Source organism: Cydia amplana, chromosome Z (genome assembly GCF_948474715.1).
Source record: "Cydia amplana chromosome Z, ilCydAmpl1.1, whole genome shotgun sequence".
In the NCBI taxonomy this organism is placed as follows: domain Eukaryota; kingdom Metazoa; phylum Arthropoda; class Insecta; order Lepidoptera; family Tortricidae; genus Cydia; species Cydia amplana.
This window is the reverse complement of record NC_086096.1, coordinates 31,240,499-31,265,126: the sequence shown is the minus strand read 5'-3', so window position 1 is coordinate 31,265,126 and position 24,628 is coordinate 31,240,499. Positions and strand designations below refer to the sequence as shown.

At 37.3% G+C, this 24,628-nt stretch overlaps 1 protein-coding gene across 4 annotated transcripts in view; it reads right to left on the bottom strand.

Moving 5' to 3' along the window:
• The window catches only part of LOC134661089 (gamma-aminobutyric acid type B receptor subunit 1), a 110,561-nt gene that overhangs the window by 21,602 nt on the left and 64,331 nt on the right, over positions 1-24,628 (bottom strand). For all 4 annotated transcript variants that reach the window (XM_063517015.1, XM_063517016.1, XM_063517013.1 and 1 more), the window contains exons 2-5: positions 21,090-21,749; positions 17,444-17,578; positions 10,500-10,670; positions 5,906-6,122 (exon numbers count right to left, since the gene is read on the bottom strand). In XM_063517015.1, the coding sequence (XP_063373085.1) occupies positions 5,906-6,122; positions 10,500-10,670; positions 17,444-17,578; positions 21,090-21,734 (1,168 nt within the window). In that variant the 5' untranslated portion in view covers positions 21,735-21,749. The remainder of the gene's footprint in view (positions 1-5,905; positions 6,123-10,499; positions 10,671-17,443; positions 17,579-21,089; positions 21,750-24,628) is intronic.

The following is a 24,628-nucleotide window of genomic DNA, read 5'->3' as shown; positions in this document are numbered from 1 at the left end:
ACCTAATACCTATCTTCTCGTAAGTAATACGTATTAATATCACTCGTAATATTTCAGAGTGCCCTCCTTAAGTAATAGAGTAGGTGAATCAACATAATATCACAAATATTTTTGCGGCGGATGTCGGTTTCCCGTATTATTATCATCGCGGGTTCTTGTATAGTGGTGATATTCTTATATTCCTTCCTCGGCATCGGCATCTGTCTAATTAGCGCAACCTAGCAACAACCCAATCAATAATAAATATATTCCACATTCACACCTTATATTTAGGGTCAACCTATTGGACAACAACTTGTAACAAGCAGGCTAAATTGTAATGTTTGGGGTCCAACAGACACTGAAGTACAAAAGTAGCGTTTCATGCCTAGGAATGTCTCGATCAATTATTTTACGATGCGCCCGGTATGAAGCTAGAAATATCAACGAATACATTGGTCTGATCGATCTGCCGCCTCTTTATACGGCAGATCGTGATATGCCTGGGTTAATCTTAGTCAGATCATGAAATGGCGGCGTTTCATAATATATGCCTAGGAATATCTCGATATCGGATTTTACGATCTGCCGCCGCCATGTATGTATATTACGTACATCGTACATCGACATAAACCACTCTGGAGGTTTTGTTCTGCACCGAAGTTGTAGGTATTCCTTTCTTGGAAACAGAATGGACGAAATATAATCTAATAAGTGAGGATCTTTTAGTAAGCTTGGACCAAGTTTCATGTATTTTTGTGCCAAAGTATTTCAATTTTCATTGATGTCGATATCAAGTCTTTCAGAATCACAAAGTAAGTTGCGGTGTTGTAGGTGTAGGAACGACATTAAAAGTTAAGTAGGTAATGTCAAGATAAAAGGTCTCATAAAGTACTCTGTGAATCGAGTCGCTTATTTCTTTGCAGGTATTTACTCGTACCTACCAAGTAATAGTTCACTCATATTTAAATTTAAAGAAATCTGATAAGAATAAAGCATACCCCTCTTATTTCATGTCAGTAATAATTTGCCCTTTTCACTCGTTTGGTACAAATAATGAACTAAATCGGGAGACAAATCTAAAGAATTTGCACGGTTGTAAAAGGCCAATTCGAGTTTTAGTTATTCGATCTGTTTCCGATATGATATTTATCTGACAGATCAAAAGTGAGGTTTTTGGTTGAAAAACCGTCACTTGGGACACTGGCATATCAGGATAATATCGGAAACAGATCGAATAGGTAACAAAAACTAGAATTGGCTTGTAAGTTTTTGCGGTGGGATTACCTCTTTAAATCGGCTTACCCTCTTAGAGCCGGATCCAGTCAATCATAAAACCATACCACTTCACTTTATAAAACAAAGTCCCCCACCGCGTCGGCCTATCTTCGCGATAAACTCAAAAACTACAGAACGGACTTTCATGCGGTTTTCACCTATCAATAGAGTGATTATTGAGGAAGGTTTTGGTATATACTTAATTTGTTAAGGTTTTGTGTAACCCGTGCGAAGTTAATAAATAACTAATTACATATATTGTCTACTATAGCAGCCCTTTTCTGACCGTATCGAGGCAACGTGAAAGTCGAGATAGGTACTTGCACCCGGCTACTATTATAGTCCATTAAGAGTCTCCGGCCGACATCCTCGATTATGCAACGGTGACAGATACACTGGCAAAAAGGAAGCCTCAGGAAATCAAGTTTGTGACTTAACTAAGGTTAAGAGTCTCGCTTTAACTGAATTTTTTGTAATAAATAGGTAGTAAAATAAGGACTTAAAATGAACTACTAATTGGATGAACAAATTGTAAGCTTGAGTACCAAAAAAATTCCAGTATAAATTATTCTCAAAATCTTCACTCAAGAAGCGGAAAATTATACTTTGGCTCAAATTACTCAATAAAACCAATGCTGCAAAATCTCCATTTTCCTGATCTAAAATAGAAACAGATTAATTGTATCGCACTGGCGAGGCTTGATATTAAGCAGAGGACGCTTCAATGCTCGCCACTTTATCTTAGCGTTTTTTGTTAATTCCATTATTGTCGCTGTGGTTTTCTTGAGAATCACTCGGAGAAATCTTCAATAAGTAGTCGGCCCGCCTAAACGAAAAGATTTTGCAAAATCGTACCTACGTCGGTTTAAAAGTCATCGCTGAAGCGCGGCTTTCTGTAAATGTATGCAATGTATGTATCGTACGTAAATGAGCGCGATCGTTATTATGTTTTAATTTACTAGGAAAAAGTAAAAGGATATTTATTTTTTGGCTATCATAAGCATCTGATACGTATTTTATGTGAGGGTGGCATAAGTAGTAGTAGTAATCACTTTATTGTACACAACACAGGCAACACACACAACACAGACAGATAGTTGTATAAGTCGTGTGGCTGTTTCTTTTAAACTTCTATAACCATTTATAGCGCTAGAATATGTATTTCCCGCTGTCGTCACTCATTTTTAATCGCGTTTTTTGTCATGTGTTTTTTCTTTGCAATTAGGGACCGAAATCGAACGAATTAATAAACAATAATAAATAATAAATATTAATGGATATTTGTACACAAATTGACTAAGCCCCACGGTAAGCTCAAGAAGGCTTGTGTTGTGGGTACTCAGACAACGATAGATATAATATACAAATACTTAAATACATAGAAAACAACCATGACTCAGGAACAAATATCTGTGCTCATCACACAAGTAAATGCCCTTACTGGGATTCGAACCCAGGACCGCGGCTTCACAGGCAGGGTCACTACCCACTAGGCCAGACCGGTCGTCGAATTATGTTTTATGATTTTATTCTGACATCAAATACCCCGCTCGCACCAGATACATACCGGTCTGGGATTAACACCCGTTTTCATTTATCTTAAGCTTAACTCTATTGAGTGTATGTAGTGCCACGACGTAGCATGTCTACGATCACTACGATGTGCTACGCTGTCGCATTGTTACGCGTCAAATGTACAAACAGTACGAGTAAATAGCGACACGCATTTGTACAGGGACTTGGACTATTTTCTGACGAAGTAACCGATAAAGATGCCGCGTACCGTTGTGATGAGTATCAATGGTAATGGCGTCGCAGAAAGGTTATTAAACGACAGCCCGACGCTCCCGAGCGCAAACGAGCTTTACGGTAGCAAATTTCCTGTTCAGGGTTAATTCATTGTTTCCAACTGCGCACATGTACATGGCGCAAATGATTAAATTTACTGTAACATACATTGAATGTATTCTTTAGCCGGATAAGGTTATGAAAACGTAAAAAATCTGGGGCAATTTTAAAGCCAGGTATGGAAACGACTGTTACGTAATAAAAAGTAGATCTCACAGAAGTTATAATATAACTAATATCATGCCCACACTGTGCGTAGCGGGTTATCACTAAGTAGTGTAGGTTCTCGTGCGTGCGACAAAAGTGTATGCTCGCGTGAGTCATAAGTCCGCGTGTCTTTTGTGGAATTTCCCTTCCAAATGGAAGCAAATAAGCAAAAAACACACGTGTTTTATTAAGCGTAGCGATCAAATAGCACGTCAGTCAATTTGACCGATCACGGCCCGCGTCGGCTGCTGGTCTTGAATTTCTAGCATTTGAAAAGAAACTGAGTTATTATTTAGGTATAAGACATTGCGTATACTAGCAATTTTTCAGGCGTTCATTAGGAATTAGAATTCCCTTTAATGAACTGCCTCATTAAAAACTGCATTAAAGTTATTAAAGTCACCAGTAATTGATAAAACAATCAATAGGTCTACGTGGCTTATTGATCGAGCGAGCGCGATGCACGGGCATTAAATAATTATGTTGGCAATTTTTTGTAGCCTACATTTTTACAAAATTTTCAAAATGGTGGAACCATGGGATGCATGAGTTTCACGAGGAATATAGCTTACAAACTACTAGATACATAGTATGTATTAAATTCACCGTAAGCTTATGTAAAGTTTTGTAGCAATTTTAATATAAAAAGAATAAACTGTTTAGACGACAACGGTTTCACTCACTTATTTTTAGTCGCTATTGGCGACATGTTTCAAAAAAAGAATAATTCCTCAGTGACCAACGTTTGAAACGTGATACAATAATGTAAACAACACTCCCAACTCCCAATAGCAGAGTTGTTGTGTCGGCAGGGCACAAATTTATTATTCAGGGAGACTAGAAATATAAATACAAAAATGAGAAAGGACAATAAAACACGCCGTTTTCTGGTGTGGGTCGCTGGAGCGCGCCGGAGCGGGGCTCGGCATTGCGATGCGGTGCGCTTCCCCCGCAACCATGTTTTTGCTCTTGTATTATGGTAATAGTTATTAAAATGAGTAAGAGCAGAAAGGAATGGTAATATATACGAAATTCTTTTCTTAGTTTTATAATTTAAGTCACTATTTTCTTAACATTAGATACCTACGTAGTAAAAATTTTAGTTGATTTTGAGTTTATAACTTGTAGGGTTCCGTAGTCAACTTAGGAACCCTTATCGTTTCGTAGTCCATCTGTTTGTCTGTTCGTCTGTCCGTCCGAGGCTTTGCTCCGTGATGTTCGTTTGTTCTAAAAGCTGTAATTTGGCATGGATATAAAAATCAATCAGGCCGACAAAGTAGTAAAATAAAATTTAGTTTTAATTTTATTAGGGTACGTCCCTGATTTTTTTGCTTCAACCCTGTGGTGTAGGGTGTCGTTGAATAGGTCATTCGAAACGAACACGGGCGTGCACGGGTCTTCACCATTTTTTTAGTAAAGTGAAATTTTTCGGAAACAAACGCTCCGAAAAAAGTCCCCGTCCCTCCTCTTACTTTTGAACCATGTGTCCAAAAATAGGAAAAAAATGTGAGGTAGTGAAAATGAAATCAATGAAAACTTTAACAAACCAACTAAGCCGTATTCGAGTTATCGCAAAAAGTCTTCCTTTTTTTAAGTAAAAAGACATAATCCCTTTTGCTTATTATGTAGGTACCTACATGATAAGGCAATAAGTACCCCTATTAACGAGCCCATTAAAATTTACCTCGGTATATACAAAACGGCGTTTTATAAGAAAGCCGATTGATTTTCTTTGAATCTAAAGTACACACAAATAAAGCATTCTCCTTTGACTGTCGAATAAGTATAGCATTAGTACTTATTAAACTAATAGCCCTCGTTCAAGACAGCATATTGTGACGGACGCGTATCTACGGAACCCTACACTGAGCATGGCCTGACATGCTCTTGGCCGGTTTTTATTATAACAATCCGTAGTAGGTTTGAAAAGTTATATTATCTATATATCGATGGAATCGTTGTTACATGAGTAAAGAAAGATGGAGTGTTAAAGATAAGTATCTATTATGTAACTAATCCTAAATGTTATGTTTCTTTCAATTTGAAGAACACAAAAAAATGCTATTTAATAAAAGACTGCGTCCGCATCAAACAAAAAAATCAGAATCTATGGAATACTATGGTAGTAATTTCTAACAACGTTAACAAAACCTAACTTCCGACAAGCTACGTTTTGTTTGGTTTTGTTTATTTGAATGCCTAACATGCACGATTGCGCGTACGTCTATATGAATTGCTGCGGGTTATACTTCCGGAAACCAATTTTTTTTTTAGAATATAATAAATATACATTTTCTTTAATTTAACTCTAATTTCTAATTGACATTACGGCGCCCATGCTATTTCTAATTTCTATTACCTAGTAGTACTATTAGGTTGATATACGAGTATTCACAATACGAGAATTAATGTATTGAAATATTTACCTAACTATAGGTAAGTTACCTAATTTAAAAGGCAACCAAAAAGTCAACGGCGATTTATATACCTAAATACCTATTTACAGCCGTACCTATTGTAGTATTCTCGTCCCGAAAATAAGCCTTATTATAAATCGAGAATATCGCATAATATATTACAATGTTGAGCTTACCGATGAAGAACCACACGTAAGATTTTCCGTAAAGCTTGAGTTTGTAGACCTCGCAGAGCACCCGGCGTGCCGCCACCACGTAGAACAGGCCTACGATGACGCGCGCGTCCTGCCGCCGCAGGTTGCGCACGGCGTCGGCCGGGTCCGACAGGAAGGACTGCCGCGTCACGATCTCGATGCTTGCCTTCTTGCAGTGCGCCTCGAGGTCCTCCACCGTCTGAAAAACACTCGTCTTGATAAAGGGCCCGATTCGAATTTTGTAATAGACATCTATTAGATATCTTTTAGACATCGCCAAGATACGATAACGATATGTTTAAGATCTAACCTGTCAAATTTGACATTTCCGCGATTCTGGAGATACTCTTGAACGATTTCCACAAGATATTACTTAGAGATCTAATTCACATCTACTAGATATCTAACACGATCTATCGTAAAAGTGACATTGGTTGCCCGAATTGCGCTGCAAAAGAGAACTAGTTGAAATCTAAACTATAACGTATCTAGAATGGATCTAGTACGTGTCGTCTCTTGTGAATATCTTGAAATTCGAATACGGCAGAAACTGTCCTTTTTCATACTTGATTGTAATCTGATGGACCGAGGCTGGTTTATGTCGAATTTTTGGTACGATTTTCAATAAAAGCAATTTGGAAATGTAACTACTTAGTGTCGTTTCTATATAAGAGGAAATGGACAAAATTTTATATTAAAATTACCTTTAATTACTAAACACTAAAGTGCTAAAAATACTCGCTTAAACCCTTAAATTATCTAAGATACGAAGTGAGTGAAAATATTATTACAGTGAGAATGCAAAATAGAGGCGCAAGAACGCTTCAAACCCACTTATGCAGAAAAAACCGGAGGCGCTCTAATTACATTGAGTCCAGCGTGAAAGACTCTGGCCTCATTCATTGCGTGGAGCTACGCGGCCCTTCAGGCGCATTCCAATTACAAAAATATATCGTTATTTGATATTACTCTTAGTGAGACTCGATGAAAGTTATGCGTTATCAGCGAGATGCGCTGAAACTAATATCAAGTCAATATCATATCATGATAATATTTTAAATATTGGAATACGCCTCCTTGTTACAGAGAGCTGCACTGCGCTGTGTCAGAGTGTTTAGAAAAAACTCTTTCATTTTAATTTGAATAGTAACAAACATATACCGACCTTCACTTACACCATATTCATTAATTGTCTTTTCAACCCTTATGTTTCTAGAGTTGAGTTCTTCATTTAATCGTCATGTGCCTTCTATTTCTAAGTACTCATCTGCGCACTACTGACGCAACGGAGGGTCTTTATTATTAGTATATATTTATGTATTGTGTAAATATGCACGTTTGTCCCTTTGTGACACTCTAGCCACTCACTTCACGTCATTCCGATTTTCGACACACTTTTCATATTTTGACAGGAAATCTTGTACATTCTAGACCTGTGCCACATGTGATCGCTACATTGTAAAAAAGATAAAAATATAAGTCGACATAGATAGGAACTATGTAGGGATATCATTGAACAGGAATTTGAAAATTATTACCAGATTTATTTTATCATTATAAATTTTGAATGACCACTTGAGACCGATAACGATTCAAACTGGGTTGGCAATAATTCTCACTTACTTATATTTTCTTCTTAATTTTGGTGTGAACAAGTTACAATAGAAACAGAATCCTAACGAAATAATATAAAAAAGGCGACTGCATAAAAATATAATTATACTATCTGCTACCTACATAGTATTCATAAGGCAGAATTTGCAGCGAATGACTTTTTTCGGGAACGGTAAACTCAGTTCACAAAAAGTATCATTGCTGATTCAATTACGTTGAAGGTTGAGGCCGTCGAAGTATATTACGTAAGTACGTGGAATGATAGCTAGTCGTAACTCTCCCCTTTTGGTTAAGATCTCAAAGCTTGAAACTTTTTCCACATTTCAGTTACATTCATTCATGACTGATATATTCTCTGAATGCCTTGAATAAAATATTCATTTCCATTTCCTTACAACTATCCTTCAGCCATTTGAACCAATCCGATTTAGTAAATATGGGGTCTTAAATTTCCGACCTCTAAATTGTATCGGGGGATCCTTTATCCTTTTCCACTGATTTCATAAGGGATTTCAAGAGCTACGGGGGGTTAGTTTACCTTAAATGACATCAATCAGGAGCGGCATTTGAACTTTAACAATCTACGTTTGATTTTTAGGGTTCCGTACCTCAAAAGGAAAAAAAACGGAACCCTAATAGGATCACTCGTGCGTCTGTCTGTCCGTCCGTCTGTCACAGCCTATTTTCTCCGAAACTACTGAACCAATTAAGTTGAAATTTGGCACACATATGTAAGTTTGTGACCCAAAGACGGACATGTAACGTAAACAAATGAATTTTAAATATGGAGGCCACTTTTGGGGGGTAAAAGAGAAAATTTAAAACCAAAGTTTTTTAAACTATATCGTGTTATATATTAAATGAAAGAGCTCATTTTGAGAATCTCAAATATATTTTATTTATAATTTTAAGATAAATAGTTTAGCAGTTATTCAAGAAAATAGGCAAAAAATGACCATTCCCCCCTTTATCTCTGAAACTACTCGGTCTAAAATTTTGAAAAAAATACACTAAATAGTTCTTTACCTATAGAAGACAGTAAAACCTATTAGAAATGTGCAGTCAAGCGTGAGTCGGACTTAAGTACTTAGTTTTTGATCCGACCCCTACGGGTTTTTTAAAGACATTTTACTCACTTTTCATAAAAAAAAACATATTGTTAAAAATACATGTAACGTAAAAAAATGAATTTTAAATATGGAGGCCGCTTTTGGGGGGTAAAAGAGCAAATTAAAAAATAAAGCATTTCAAACTGTATCGTGTTACATAACATATCAAATGAAAGAGCTCATTTTGAGAATCTCAAATATATTTTTTTTATAATTTTAAGATAAATAGTTTAGCAGTTATTCAAGAAAATAAGCGAAAAATGACCATCCCCCCCTTTATCTCTGAAACTACTGAGTCTAAAATTTTGAAAAAAATACACTAAATAGTTCTTTACCTAAAGATGACAGGAAAACCTATTAGAAATGTGCAGTTTTTGATGGGTGTTTTAAAGACATTTTACTCACTTTTCATAAAAAAAATCATATATTAAAATTTTTCTAATGAACGGAACCCTTGGAATGCGAGTCCGACTCGCACTTGGCCGGTTTTTTATTGATATGTAGGTGCCGTATTACTTGCATCGTATCTCGCTAGCTAGCCTAGCAACGATATATAAGAACGAGCGAGTGATATCCATACATCGGGGTTTTGGGTGCGGGAACGATTTCGTGTATTTATAACTTTGTTTATTGTAAAATAATTACCAACCTATGAATAAAAAACTGTTACTAAACTCCTAATGTGCTTAAATTTTTTTTAAATAGTTTTTGTTTTTATAGTTTTTACCTATTTTTTGGATAGTGTAAAACATTCCCGCACCCAAAACCCCGATGTATGGTGATATCATAATGAGATTAAATTGACAACTACATATTAATAATAAGTTCAAATCCGCCTCCAGATGTATAGCCATCCTACTACTTACTAGTCGCTAAGAATATTGCATTTCTGGCTCCGAGGTTAATGATCAGTGTTATGTATATATGATTCTCGTTTTATTGTAATACGGTGTGATTTACTCAAGGTAACATCGAATTTGCGACATTTTTAATTTTAGGTACCTATTGGCTTTGGTATTGATATAAAATAATTCAACTTTAACTTCAGTGCCGTGGCAATGTCGGCTATGTGCTAAAAACAACAAACAATGCACGCCACGAGTTTCATATTGCGTCATTTGGTCGGTCGGCTGAATTGATGTAACCTCATTGGTCCGCAATTTAATGTAACTAAAATCGTATACGAGTTCGCGTGCCGGCTAAATCAGCCCATATGTGAAAAAAAATTTAGAGTGCTAATCAAGTGCTAAATGAAGTACGTAGTTTATCTATTAGCAGACAAAGAGGTTGGTGGCGGTAGCACCCCACTCAAAGTCGATACGAACACGTAACTGCCCATCAAATGATCGGTAGTCACGCGAGCGCTTGTTCAGTCGATATCAAACGTATTGATGCAAGTGGTCAAACACATCTGAACAGGGGCTTGTTTGCTATCAACAAGGCCTCATTTAGACACGTGACAATATTAATATTACATTTACCTCTATTGTGAGGTTTCAAGTACCTTTGTGATGTAATGACATTATACTTTCGCCTTAAACTTGTCTAAATGTACACAAAGTAGGTAACAAAACAAATATACTTAATATACATAATAAACGACAACGTTTAGCCGTTGTAGTACGTGTTTTTACTTTCAAATATGGTCCAAACCAAACCCACTAAAGCCTGAAAACAAGTGCGTCCCTTAACAAATAAAGTCACCCTTGCTTGGCTTAGGTACTTTTTATATTTCTTATGTTATACTGCGTCATAACATAACTAAAAGGAAATAGCATATTTTGTATATAATTAAATAAATGTCGCAGTGTCATATGCAATAATCCCGCCAAAATATTTAGAAAAGAACTCACCGAAATAAACACTTCCTCGGCTTGCTGCAGTATAGCGATGCGAGACCAGCCGAACTTCTGCATGAGCTTGATCCTCGTAGGGTTGTGGACGGTGGCTGAGGGGTGCGTGCGGAACAGAGTGGGAAAGCGCGCCCGGTCGGAGAGCGCAGGCGATGATGCGCCGTAACATAGCTGTAACAATAATTACAATTAAAGGCTACTTATTATTTTCAACTGACTTCAATTTTAAGAAAGTGGAAGCTACATTGGTTATGTCTACTATATTATTTATTTATATTTTGTTATCGTTTTTTACTTGGATAAATTTGTTACGTCCATTTATTGTTCGTCGGCAAGTAAATTATTAGTATTATTACCTAAATGTAAAGATGATATCAGGATGTCACCCAATCCACATCCAAGTCATTTTCATTGCCATGTGTCTGGCGCATGTAGGTATTTGATACAACGCTTTATTTAAATATTTACACAGTACAGTGATGTCTTACACGCAGAATGGCTGTTATTAAAACCAGAAACCATTCCCAAATTCGTTATATTATAGGCTATTTCACTATTTGTAATTTTTATTAGCATTAGAAGGTATGTCTCCCCAAAGTTACTGTCGCGTCAAATTAAAGAAAAAAATAAAATAAAACGCATACAACATACTACGTACCTAATACCTATTGTATTCCGAATTTCACGTGGCACAAGGCACAAACACATTCTTATTAAAAACTCGTTGGTATTATATACTTAACATATTTCTAAATAAGATATTTATAACGAACCGTTGGTTCACGAATGGGTAGCTTTGATTCAGTAGAATATTGTGTCAGCCGTCGAGAAAAAGGTTCACAAGTAGATGCTCTATGAATATTAGCTCAAGTGATCTCGGGAAACCCGTGGAATCCTTGAGTTAAACAGGACAAGAAGTGTCCACTTGCTTTCAACATCCTGTGCAACAGTGATTGTCATCTTTATTTACTTCACATTTCGAAATTTCAACTTCAGTGTTTTTTAAAGGTACCTTGGGTACACAGGGAACAAAGAAACCCTGAAACTTTAAGCTAAATTCGCTTTGAGCCCGGATTCATACTATGAAGAAAGAACGAAATAAGTATCTATACTTACCTAAATAACGCAGCACTTCCCAGTGGACCGCCTTTCACTTTTATTTTAAATACATCAAGGATAAGGAATTATTCTTATCCGCCTTTCTTTCAAGTAGCCAAAATTCGATTTAAATAATCGCTGCTTCACAGGAAGAAAATTGAGTGAATTTAGCAACATCTATACAGGCGCAAACGGCATTTTGTGTAAGAAGATGTTACTGGTAAAACGTTAAGAAGATACGAGGTGAATTGAAAAGTTTTGAGCCTGAGGTTGATAATGAAAATAAAAGGAAAAAATAATACTGAGACGTATAAGACTTACATATTTTTTTATCATAATGCACTATCTTTTGTTTTTCTTCTGTCACAATTGCACATTTTGTGATCGAATTACTAAAAGAGGTTCGCGATTTGCTTTAGAATGGATAAAATTGAGCACCGTTCTGTCATGAAGTACTTACAAAAAAAGGGGTTAACGCCAAAGCAATTTTTTGAAGACATGTGCCAGACTTTAGGAGAATCTGCTCCATCATATGCCACTGTAAAACGATGGGTAGCAGATTTTAAACGCGGCAGAGAAGCAATTGAAGATGAACCTAGGTGTGGTAGACTAATAACGGCTTCTACTGACGAAAATGACAATATAATACTAGATATAATTATGAATGACAGGCGGTTGAAAGTTGCAGAGATAGCGGAGACGATTGGCATTTCCTATGAGCAATTACAAACATAATGACCAATGATTTTGGATTTTCTAAGGTTTCTGCTAAGTGGGTACCGAGACTAATTTCAGCTGAAAATAAACGCACCCGCCGTACAGTGTCACAGGATTGTTTGAATCTATTTCAATGCGACCCACAAGATTTTCTTGGTCGTTTCATAACTATAGACGAGATTTGGGTCCACCACAATACCTCCTAAAAAAGCTATGGCCATTTTATCAGCGAAGAAGGATTGCAAGGGGGTCATCATGGTTGATTATCTTGAAAAGGGTAAAACCATAAATGCTGATTACTATTGCACCCTGTTACAACGTCTGCATAAAGAAATTAAAACAAAAAGACCTGGTATGATAACTAAAAAAGTGTTGTTCCACCAAGACCTAGCTCCTGTCCATACTGTAGCGAAATCTTACGCACGAATACATAACTGTGGGTTTGAGTTGTTGCCGCATCCACCCTATTCGCCTGACTTGGCCCCTTCTGATTATCATCTTTTCCCGAACCTAAAAAAACACTTGGCAGGACAGAAATTTTCGACGGATATTGAGGTACAAGAAGCTGTGACTGAATATTTCGATCACCTTGAAGATTCTTTTTTTTTACAAGTAATAATGAAGTTAGAAGCAAGGTGGCAAACGTGTATAGATAGTTTTGAAGACTATGTAGAGAAATACAATTGTTATACAAACTCAAGTCTTTATTTTAAAGGTTAGGCTCAAAACTTTTCAATTCACCTAGTGGGCGGCCGCTTCTCCATACAAACATTGTCCCTTCTTCCTTTCTTTAGGAACTCCCTATATATTTCCAATAAATTCTGCCTCATAGAACCGTCTGTTAATTAAATTACCAACCATTACCAACTTTTATTAAAAAATAAGTTTTTATACTTGTGGTAAGCGTTTCTAAAATTCGTAATTTTTGTGTTACTTTGTTGTATATATTTTTTTAATTTACCTTATACCTAACAAATGCTAACAAAATCTGGCACATTTGTTTACCTACATTATTTACAATTTCTATTGAACTTAGACACAATTAGCCAGGTTCGGGTATCTTCTATTGCGCAGTTGGTTAAGCATACATACCTATTACGTTACTCATCAGGCGTATTATGGATGGCTTCATCCACGTGATAAAATAACCGTCACTTTTTAACACCACGGGATTTACCTACAGATTTTAAAGAGACGGACACCGTTTTATTACTCCTGCACCCGTAGTACATGATTGGCGAGAAAATCTCGCGGCGAGATAAACTATTACCCGTCTTTTTCTAACTATGTTAATAAAAGAGAGACGGGTCGTCTATCTCGCCGCGAGATACTGTCGCGCCAATCATGTGCTAATCCGGCAGTACCTATATAACAGGAACATAATTATTTCAAGTTTATATATCCACGATGGGGTGGATCAGCTACCATCAACGAGGCCCGCAATAACAATAGACACTGCCGCCGCGTTATTGTTCTTCATGAAAACAGTTAATCATGAAGAATAATACCGCTTTATTTTATTAATGATATATACTCACAAGAAACGCTGTATTTTCGATTAATTTTCACACGTGATATACTGGCTTGTGTTGTGTTACAATTAATCAACGTTACCACCTGCATCGTCGTCAATATGCCGCCGATATTACCCACAAAGTCCACACTCCACACCCTATTATTAAAATAGCGAAGTACCATATCTGATAAATAATATGTGAATACAATTTATGAGTAGCAATTGAAAATAATTACATATTGACATTTATCGTGCCGAATATTCATATTTATTGAAGCTTTAGTAATCATCATATTTCAATATTGATGCTGATATTGCTGATACAGAAGTAAGTAATGCTGATATTCTGCCACGTTATAAGAGTAGGTACTCGTAATCGTTTGTTAGTCTGATATTATGTACCCACTCTGAGGGCCTACCGCGAACCACGTTCGACGTGTTGCCTCTTTGTCGCACTTGTAAATACGAACGTAAGTGTGACAGGGAGGTAACACGTCGAACGTGGTTCGCGGTAGGCCCTCTGTTCTGGGTGCGTAGCCAAACGTGCCAATCGTTTATGCTTCGTAACGAACGAAACGCAACTATTACTGTCACACTAATATGAAATGAAAGAGTGGTAGAGAGAAACACAAAGCGTTTCGTATTATCGCAGCGCAAGCGATTGATACCTTGGCTAGGCACGCTGTACTCTCATTCTGAAAGGAATTTTCGATAGGTACTTACAATATAAAAAGAATACCAATTCGCTAATATCCTTGGTCTAGAGGGTGAAACATAAATCAAGCACGATCAGTTTATTTCACAACGTAGTTTGGTTTGTGATATAAAATGAATCTGAGAGTTCTGTGTTGAGGTTAACCGCGGAATATTCGAATATCAACGGGACAGTTTAAACCAGTTTATTAATAAAAAATAGGTATTCAGTGGTTAAGAGCCCAACAACGTGCACACTAGCGCCACTGCTTACTTTAATACTGCGTACATTAATATAAGATACAGTACGTAGCGGCCCCCTTTTTTTAAATATCTTTCGTTAAATTGAAATAATCACTCACATCAGATTATTTAGCAGTGGCGCTAGTGTGCACGTTGATGGGCTCTTAAGTAACTTTCTGTGTAGTTAGTAGTAGTTAGGTATCTGAACTACATTAATTTAACCAAAATAGTCGACGATAAGTCATACATATACATACGTGCGAATAAAAGCATGTTATGAAATTAAATAATAAAGGTATACTGATATAAGGTACAAAAACATGTCAAAAATAATAAATAAAAACCACTTAAAATTACAATTAATCTAAATGCAAACTATTTATTTTAAAATAAATAATATACAAATCGACCTGTGGCCTATTTTATAAAGCTACAAGTTACAATTTACAAGCGGAAGTCTCTTTCTAACCCTATGTGTTAGAACGAGACTTCCGCTTGTAAATTGTAACTTGTAACTTTATAAAATAGGCCACTGGTCATACTGTAAGCCCAATAGATTATATTTGTAGCGAAGTTCTAGCGCGAAGCGTCATCTTTCAGGTTGGGAAAAAAATATTAATGGTGTTGAGTCGTGTAAGTATACGGATTCTCATATAGTTTAGTCTGCAGGTTGAATCATTATAATATGATTTTTTGTTTTTTCTTGATTCAGTTTTTGGAATTTTCCAACATGGAGCTATGGGGGATCGCGACGTATACGTACATCTCACTGCGCACTAATAATAATAGTTATTCTGTACGTATGTCTTGTTAAATATTCTTTTTGTTTCTAAAAAATTTGCATAGCTTCCAGAATTTCGACATCGGAACTAGAAAAAGCTGACAAGCATGTTTTATTCACATTTTTAGTTACACAGTTTCCCAGCAGCGTCTAACACAATGGTGGGACAAATTGCATGACTCTTCGGAGCGGCGCCGTTCCCTAACAAAGAAATAAATAAAAGGGATCGGCCAATGCATTCATTGTTCCCTATAATATATGTGTCTACACGCTACCTCCTTGACAGAAATAGGTACATTGAATTGCCGAGAGCTCTGCTAATTGTTTTTTTTATAAGAATAAATATAGGTACTGCATCTCTTCATATCTTTGTATGTTTTCTTTTCACTTATTGCAGCTTTATTTACTAATAAGAAGAAAAGTATTTCTTGATACCTACTTATAAAACATACATTAAATTAAGTTTGCAAGAGGCCCTAGCCAAGATGACAATCGTTTATCGACAACGACTAGCTGACTAAGTGGTATGATTCGATTTTAAGAGGAACAAGAGAGCGCTAAACGCAACCGGGAGAGCGATAATAATTATACGGAGGAAATTTTGAATTTGTATTTGTTTTCAATATACATACTTTTTTCTGCCAACTGGCAGCATAAATAAGATTAGTTTGGTGAGGTATTACATAAGAAACAAAAATAAAAATATTTACAATGATTTATTTATTTTGGTTATCCGAGGTAAGACGGAGCGAATCTCGCCAATAACACGTTGGCAATTCGCCGCACCCTCGTTGCGTGGCAGGCTTAAAGGTTTGCTTAGGATCAATGTTGTTGGCACAGATATGCAGATATATTTACGAGAGGATTATTGCATACGAATCATGGATTTTCATCAACAAGGTCAGTTCGGGTATCATTTACAAGCCTGGATAATGGGTAGTCAACACTTCCATGCTAATAAGTTGGCAACCCTATTGGCACACTATTTAGGAGTACATATATAATTAGCTACATCTCCAAATCTCTTCCGTTTCGTTTCGTGTAGTCATACAAGTAATATTGACGTAAATAATTTGTTCGTAATTCTTTGTTTATGATTTACACATTTTAGTTACACTATAATTATAGATAATAAGTTTTGTTTGCATGAATCTTTATTTTTTTAACGGACTTCATTTTTATTTATTTTTTGCTTAAATACCTATAAGTAATTGTTACACTTAGTATATTATGTACTAAAATACTTGTCTGCTTGTTCGTACGTACGTACCTACCTACAAATAACCGTTAACTGTTGTGTTACGTAACGTACGTACGGTTAACCAAACGACCGTTAATGATTTGTTTACACTGGCACACTAGTCACACATCTACAATACAAAATAATATTAAGGAATGCAATTACTTAATGATGCTATTTTATGTCTGTAAATTTATTTATTGAGACATAAAAAGACAAACTAAACAATAAACAACTGTTATTTTATTAATATTGAATTTCAGCGGTAATAGATACCTGTATTATAAAAAGTATGTCTTTGAAATTGTGAACCAATCATTTGAACTACCTACATTACTGTATTAGCCGTCGTCTGTCCAAACCGCTCCGCTACCACTTTATCATAGTGACAGTCAAATACGTGCAAGCAACGTGGTCTAATAATTGACTTGCGAATGGATTGTTAATGTAATTTGATTAGAACCCCCTCAATACCTACGCCGGAGCTATACGATACATCAAATGAATTTTAGTAGGCAAAATAATGATAGACTTTACTGTGGATAATAAAGGCATATTTTTATTTGTTTAGTAGCAAGAATGAGAAAAATGGCTTTCCGGTCTTTATTGAACGATAAACGTGACCAATGAAAAGGAAATTGTATACTGTTACTTACAACCATGAGATTCCACATCTTGGCGGCTTCAGCGACGGTGGTGCACACGGTGGAACAGCCCGCCAGCAGCAGCAACTTTTGTGGAGGGTTGTAGAGCAAGTTGTACATTACACTTGCACCCAGCCCCGGCTCGCACTGACAAACAAAAACACAATTTTAATGGAATAGTTCCATCTAACATATGATATCTGTAATGTACGGTAGTCTTCATATATGTATGTACGCAGTTAGCGGTATAATGATCAAATTATATAGAGGTATTACCAAACCCAGCGAAACAAGAAAATTAATTCTTCCTTCCCACCAACTTCCCTTTCGTTTTCTTGTAAGTACTTAGGTCTTGTTTTATCTCGGCAAGAAAAATACGAGTGTTATCATGAACGCTTTGTAATTTTATATACAGTCCGTTGAGCGATTGTCGCCGAAAGCATTAATGCTCCGGAATAACGTTAATGTGGTCAATTGCGCGTGCCGCGGCGGCAGGATGATATTTAGTATTATAACGGAGTCATTGTGTCGTCAAATGGAAATATTTTGGCATGTTGTCGATTGTTCTAACATTAGTACTGGTAGATAAAAGTAACATTAATCACCCAAATACATTGCAGGTATTTAAACAATAACTAAAGTCCATTATAGTGTCGTTTACATATTATTGTACCGCAATATTAGATATCATAGGAACTCTACTAGCATTTCGGAAGAAAAAAGTTACTTATTAACAGTTTACTCGGAAACTATAAGATAAGGTATTTGAACGAAATTTGGAAATACATCCTTGTACCGGAAATCATATAACGATATTTTGTTGGATTTTAGTTTGTATGTATAGGTACTTACGTATAAATCATAATATATACCTAATAAGTTAGTTCGGACATCAGCTATAATATTAGTTATAAATTATTTCCAATTATAATTCGCTATATATTTAGTAATATCAAGAAATTAATAATTGAATGTACAAATTAAAGTCTTTATTGTATTATACAAAAGGTTAATGGTATATAAAAAATCATACAAAAATAACTTAAATAAATCTAAATATTAAAATATTTTAATCAAAAAGACCTCCGCGAGTTGTACCGGGTGCAAAGGTGCCCATGACACTTGCCGCGTTGCCACGTTGGATAGCGATGGCCAGCCTTTGCACCAGGTACGAACCCGCGCGAGCATCAGAGGTTCTCTCCCTAATTCTACGTCCCACCTCCCTTATAAAAGTTATGGCGTCAGACCCCCAACACCCCGTTACCTCGAAGGCGAGTGGTACAAAATAATAATTCGCCTCAAGGTCGGAATATTTTATCCTCTTTCTTAACGCTGCCAGCTCTGCCGCAGCGCCTGCTGTCTACACCCTCCGGTTAAGGTGTGAGGCGGCGAAAGTGCTGACGCACGTCGCGTCCCACAGTAGGCACTTTCCCTTCTGCCACGGCACCAAAGTTAAGCCGTCCGGCCGTTTGCCATCGGTGCGACAGAGGCCAGGTGGTTCCAGAACGCACGGTATATTCGCGGATATAAGGGCCCTCCGGACGATGTCGTTAAGCGCGTGGTGTCTGGGAAATCTCCCTGAACAGCGACAGCAGCTCAAAGCGTGATGGCCATTAGCTTCCACCGTGGCGCCGCAGATGCATTGGTGAGGTATACAAACATCGCAGCCCAGGCGGAGAGCTACAGCCACACGCATTGAATCACTGTCAAGGAGTGTTCCCAGATGAGGGGAAGGCAATGCCTGTAACCACGCTCCCGCTTCTACCTTTGACACCGACCGGAGTCTTGCCAAATCCACACCCGTAGCAGCACTCAAGAGACGGGCAAGTGTGTTTCTGGCTCCCGTGTCATCCCAGGCTCTCTGCACTTGCGGAGCCTCAGGCACAGTTGCAGTTGGGTAACGAACTGACCATATTGCCAGCGCATCGCTAACAAATGATTGAATTGAATTTATAATTGTATTTAGTACCTTACCTGTTGTCTTTTTATATTTTACTGCATTGAATGCGTCTTTGTACGTTTTCCTTGTGCAGAATTACTCGTCGCGAGAGGTGGCATAGAAATAACTCGCTGTGACAGCCACTACGTGCTTCCACAGAAGGATACCATTTTTTCCTTTTGTGCAAGCGAATCATTTGCTCTAATATAAGTTCTACTACAAAACTATATTTCGTTTAATTTCCTATAAAATACATCTTTCATAACAACGTGCTAAAAAAATGTTAAAAAAATATATAATTGTCATACAGGCACGTGGTACCATTATGCAAAGCTTGGCAAAGCCGAACACTTAAAAGCTTCTTTATCATTACAAGAAATTTAAGCAATCGAATTTGGTCAAATACCTGCTGCCAATTTGCTGATAAAAAGTTGTTGATTGAATCACACTCCTTAAAAGACATTTTCTTTAATAAAATCAAAGTAGATTATGGGCGAATAATCACACCAAAGCGATGGAGTCGTCGAGTTCTCAGTGAATTTGAATCGATAAAATGGGAAATTACCTTCTGCCGACTCGGAAAATCTATCCAATAAAATTTTCTTCCGTGAGCCATTCATAAATTCTCGATAATTGAATCGAACGTCAGGCTCAGCCTCTGAAATGCAATATCGTAGGCCTATGATCATTTGGATTTATGGCTCGCCTTGTGTCGGCTTGCCGGGGTGGCTGGGCTGACCGAGTACCGACCTTTTTGTTAATTACCGCACGAGAAATTCAGCTGGCTCCGGTTTCCAATTTAATGGATTAGATCTAACACTTTTAATGATCAGTACATGAAATCCTTTTAACAGTAACGGAATTTTAAATGGACTGTAAACAGACACTTCGCAATATAGGTAATGCTCTAGTAACAAAATTCTATTAAGGCTTCATATTTCTTAATTTAACACAAATTAAAAACAATTTATATCTAGTTAGCGTACCTTGGTTTTAATTTAACGATGTACTTTAATTAAAAAATAAATTACTGTCGATTCTCTAACATGAATGTGCTCCATGCAGGAGTTATTAAATGTTAAATAAGACGACTTAATGTCTGAATTCAGACTTGGTAGACCAAACTAGGTGCTAGTATAGTCGCATCCTGTTTTGTATGGAGCACCCATACAATTAATTACGAAACGCTTTGGAGGTGTCCACTATCCACGATACGTTAAATAAAGTATGAAGTAGCCTTACCACGACTGCCTTAGCAGTGTCAAACTGCATATTCGCTAACGTCTGCGCAACTTACTTTCTATACAACTCGCTCGCACTAATATGCGAGTACGAGCGAGATGCATGGAAAGTAAGTTACGCACACGCTAGCGAATATGACAGTGTTAAACTAGTGGTAGCCGTACGGTAAGTAGCAGTTGTAGGGTGTTCACAGAACTATTGACAGAAATATTATTTAGAAAAAATATTGTATACAATTATTAGTGATATCTTTCCAAATCTCGTGCTTTACCTACTTGTACTTTATTGAAAAGATATTTATTATATCAAGATTGTATCAACTACAATTCATGTTATTCTTCTTCCAAAATATTTATATCCGCTGCAAGGCTGCGGTTACAATCAAAATACACTTTATTTTGATCACAACATTTATGTGACGTGATGTTGACTCAAGAGAGGGAGGTGTATTTAGTAGGTATAGATGTTGATATCTACCTTGCTGTCGTTGCTGTGCAGCAGCAGTTTGAAACCAGAGAGCAGGTCGGAGCGCGCGTTGACGTCAGCCAGCGCCAGCTCGGCGGCCGGCATGCAGGCCTGCCCGCCCTGCCAGCCGCCCTCGCCCTCCATCGGAAAGATGCCCCCGATGTGCAGGTCGTTGTCTCTCCTTCCCTCGCACGCACTTAACACGCTCAGCCACAGCACCAGCGCTCGCGCTCGCCCGCCTTTACTCCGCCCACCGTACCTCCATCGACTCCGCGCCATGCACACACACTTGGCAACAACGAATAATTGCACTATTACCTCGACTAATAACGACTTAACATCGGAAATAATTGTCCTAGTTTTTAAGGAATGTACAAAATCTTTTAATTTGACTAGCGGACGCTTTGAAAAATTAATGTTCGTCCGCGCTCGCGAGAGGGAGGCGTTTTGATATAAGTATGATATCACCCGTATAGAGAGTAGGTATAACCTAATAAGCGTGTAATTTTGTATAAAATGTAGTTTTGTAGGTGGATGGTGCGTCGCGCCGTGACCGGGCCCAGCCGCCGCCGCCGCCGCGCCCGGCCCGACGCGCGCGCCGCGCTGGGTCATCGCTCGCGGCGGGGACATGCTGTCATTGATCACCCCTTCGTGCATATTTCATCTTCTCTCCTGAAACAAGAGAATTCGCTCTTAGTTTCTACTGCCAATTACTTCTATCATTTTATCAACTTCAAGTACGTATACTCGTAAAATAAACTATGCCTCTAATTTCATAAAATTATATGTAACGTCAAGTCGAGCATTGTTGTCATTTTGTTAAATCACATTTGCATTTTTTTTATATTTTATGGAAATACATTTTATAGTCATCAGTAATGAATAACTTACTTACTGGCTAAGTTATTCTGAGTGCTTTATTTTAAGTGACCAGTTCCATTCCAGCCTGACAATAATTTAAAACGACTCAAGAGTTTAATATCGGATAAGAGAGCTTCCGAACTTCAACTTGGTCCTCGCAGCAAAACGTACAAAAGCTAAGTAAGATTCTAAGGCTATAACTTTACAGAGTCAAGCCCGTTCATTCATATCTGAGATGCGGATAATGTTCTACGAGAATTTCTGCTGTCGTCTACAAAAAGCCGGATTATCGGCTTTCGAAAAGCCAACCGCCATGAAATGACGAAGTTAATGATTCGAAGCTTATTATCTCTGAAATAATTCAAGTTGTTTCAATTCAAACGTAGAAATTATACTGACGGGAAAACTGATGGCAAATGATGAATTAGAGAGCTATTAAATAGCTATCCGGAAAAAAATAAAAAATAAATATTGACACTTTGAAGTTTGAAGCTTCCAGTCTTGAAGGTTTAGTCTGGAAGACAACTGCGCGCTGCGACAGTACTTCGAGTTCCTATAGTATTTGCAATTCGCTTTAGGTGGGGAATAGTGATAGTGATAGGTTATATTTGGGCGTTGGGCGTGATTGGCAGCTGTAATTACTTAATTATCTACTATACGCTATAAACAGCTATTACGACGTTTGATATAATAATATTAGCAATAATGTAAACTGGATACACACCGATCCATCAATCGCCTGTATCGGTGGCTGAGAGCGTATGGTGCGCGCACGTTTACCTATAGGTAACTGTACAGTGGATGTTTACACAACCACCGCTGCTGCCTCTCCTCGCTGTGATTTATGAGCCACCCACAAATGTAGCGGATCGCCGTGTCATACGAATAAAAACAGTGAAATAATATAAGATTCATATGATGATAAGGTTCATATGATATTACATTGTTAATATGCGTCACAATTTGATATAATAGCCTCGAGCTGTGAGTTCCAAATAATAGGTAGGTACCTTACCTACCTACATCACGTTCAATTCAATTTAAAATCGTTATTTTATTTCAAAATTCAGCGTCGACGACGTTCAGAAATATATTAATAATTGTTTAAGTTATGTCATGTCTAATTGGTTATTTGTAGTTTTTAGTGAATAAATTGATTACCTATTATGTAAAAAACAGATACGTATTCTAACTAACAATTAGGTAATGGAACAGGTAAAAGTTTTACGTTGTTAAGAGGACCATATTTATTGTTATATAATAAACTAGGGTCGCTTAACACCCGTTTTTAGGGTTCCGTACCCAAAGGGTAAAAACGGGACCCTATTACTAAGACCCCGCTGTCCGTCCGTCCGTCCGTCCGTCCGTCCGTCCGTCCGTCCGTCCGTCCATCCGTCCGTCCGTCCGTCTGTCACCAGGCTGTATCTCACGAACCGTGATAGCTAGACAGTTGAAATTTTCACAGATGATGTATTTCTGTTGCCGCTATAACAACAAATACTAAAAACAGAATAAAATAAAGATTTAAGTGGGGCTCCCATATAACAAACGTGATTTTTGACCGAAGTTAAGCAACGTCGGGCGGGGTCAGTACTTGGATGGGTGGCCGTGTTTTTGCTTGTTTTGCTCTATTTTTTGTTGATGGTGCGGAACCCTCCGTGCGCGAGTCCGACTCGCACTTGGCCGGTTTTTTTTTTAGTATTTCTATCGGGGTTATAAAAAAATTTAGTTGATGTGTTTCCAATCTTTATTCTATAACCTTCGATGTAACGTCTAATGCTTTACCTACTACGCTTTCGATTGCTTTCGAGTAGGTTGAGTGTTATCGTTCGCTCATTTAAAGAAGTTGCGTAGTAACTGTGTTAATTAGAGCACGGAAATGAGCGCTTTCTTGCGACTAAGTCTCTTTAAGAAAAACTTCATAACTATGATAATGTAGTTGTAGTCAATACAATAAAGAGTTTATTTATAGTGTACCGTTGTTCTAGAGTCAGACCTAGAAAAGTCTGCAGCGATTTTGATAGCCCACGCAGTACAAGTGTCATTTTAAACGTCAAACTTCTATGAATTTATCACGTGTAAATAACACTTGCACTGCGTGGGCTATCAAAATCACTGCAGACTTTTCTTGTTCTAACTCTAAAAATTCTGTATGTACTGTAGATCATTTTTATTGTTTTATTTATTTTTGTTAAGGTCTTTGAAAACCTTTAATTAAGATCTACAATAATATTAATAGTATTAAAAAATGTACGTTTTAATCTCAAATCGCGAAAAATTGTGCCATAAGTAAAAAGTTGTAGCCCCTGTGACGAATATTTGACTTTGCCAATAATGTTGGTCGATTGTCAGCTTAGAATAACAACGTTGCCAGCTCATAATTAGTACTTACTTCAAATTTGAGCCCCGCATCTTAAACTGTCACAGGTGTAATGTTAATAACATGGAAGTTGGGGTCATTACCTATTGTGAGCTAGCAATCAAATGACAATGACAAATTGAAATACGTAATTTTTTATTTCGTACTTGGCCACGCCACGGTCACGGCTCCTCATCCTGCAAGACCTCGTAACAAAAGATCCTATAATAATACCTACTACAACTAGAAACGTACATATTTTTTATATAAAACTATATTGAGTTGAACAACAAGGAAACTCGGTAAAAATGCTAATGAAATTGCCCCAAGT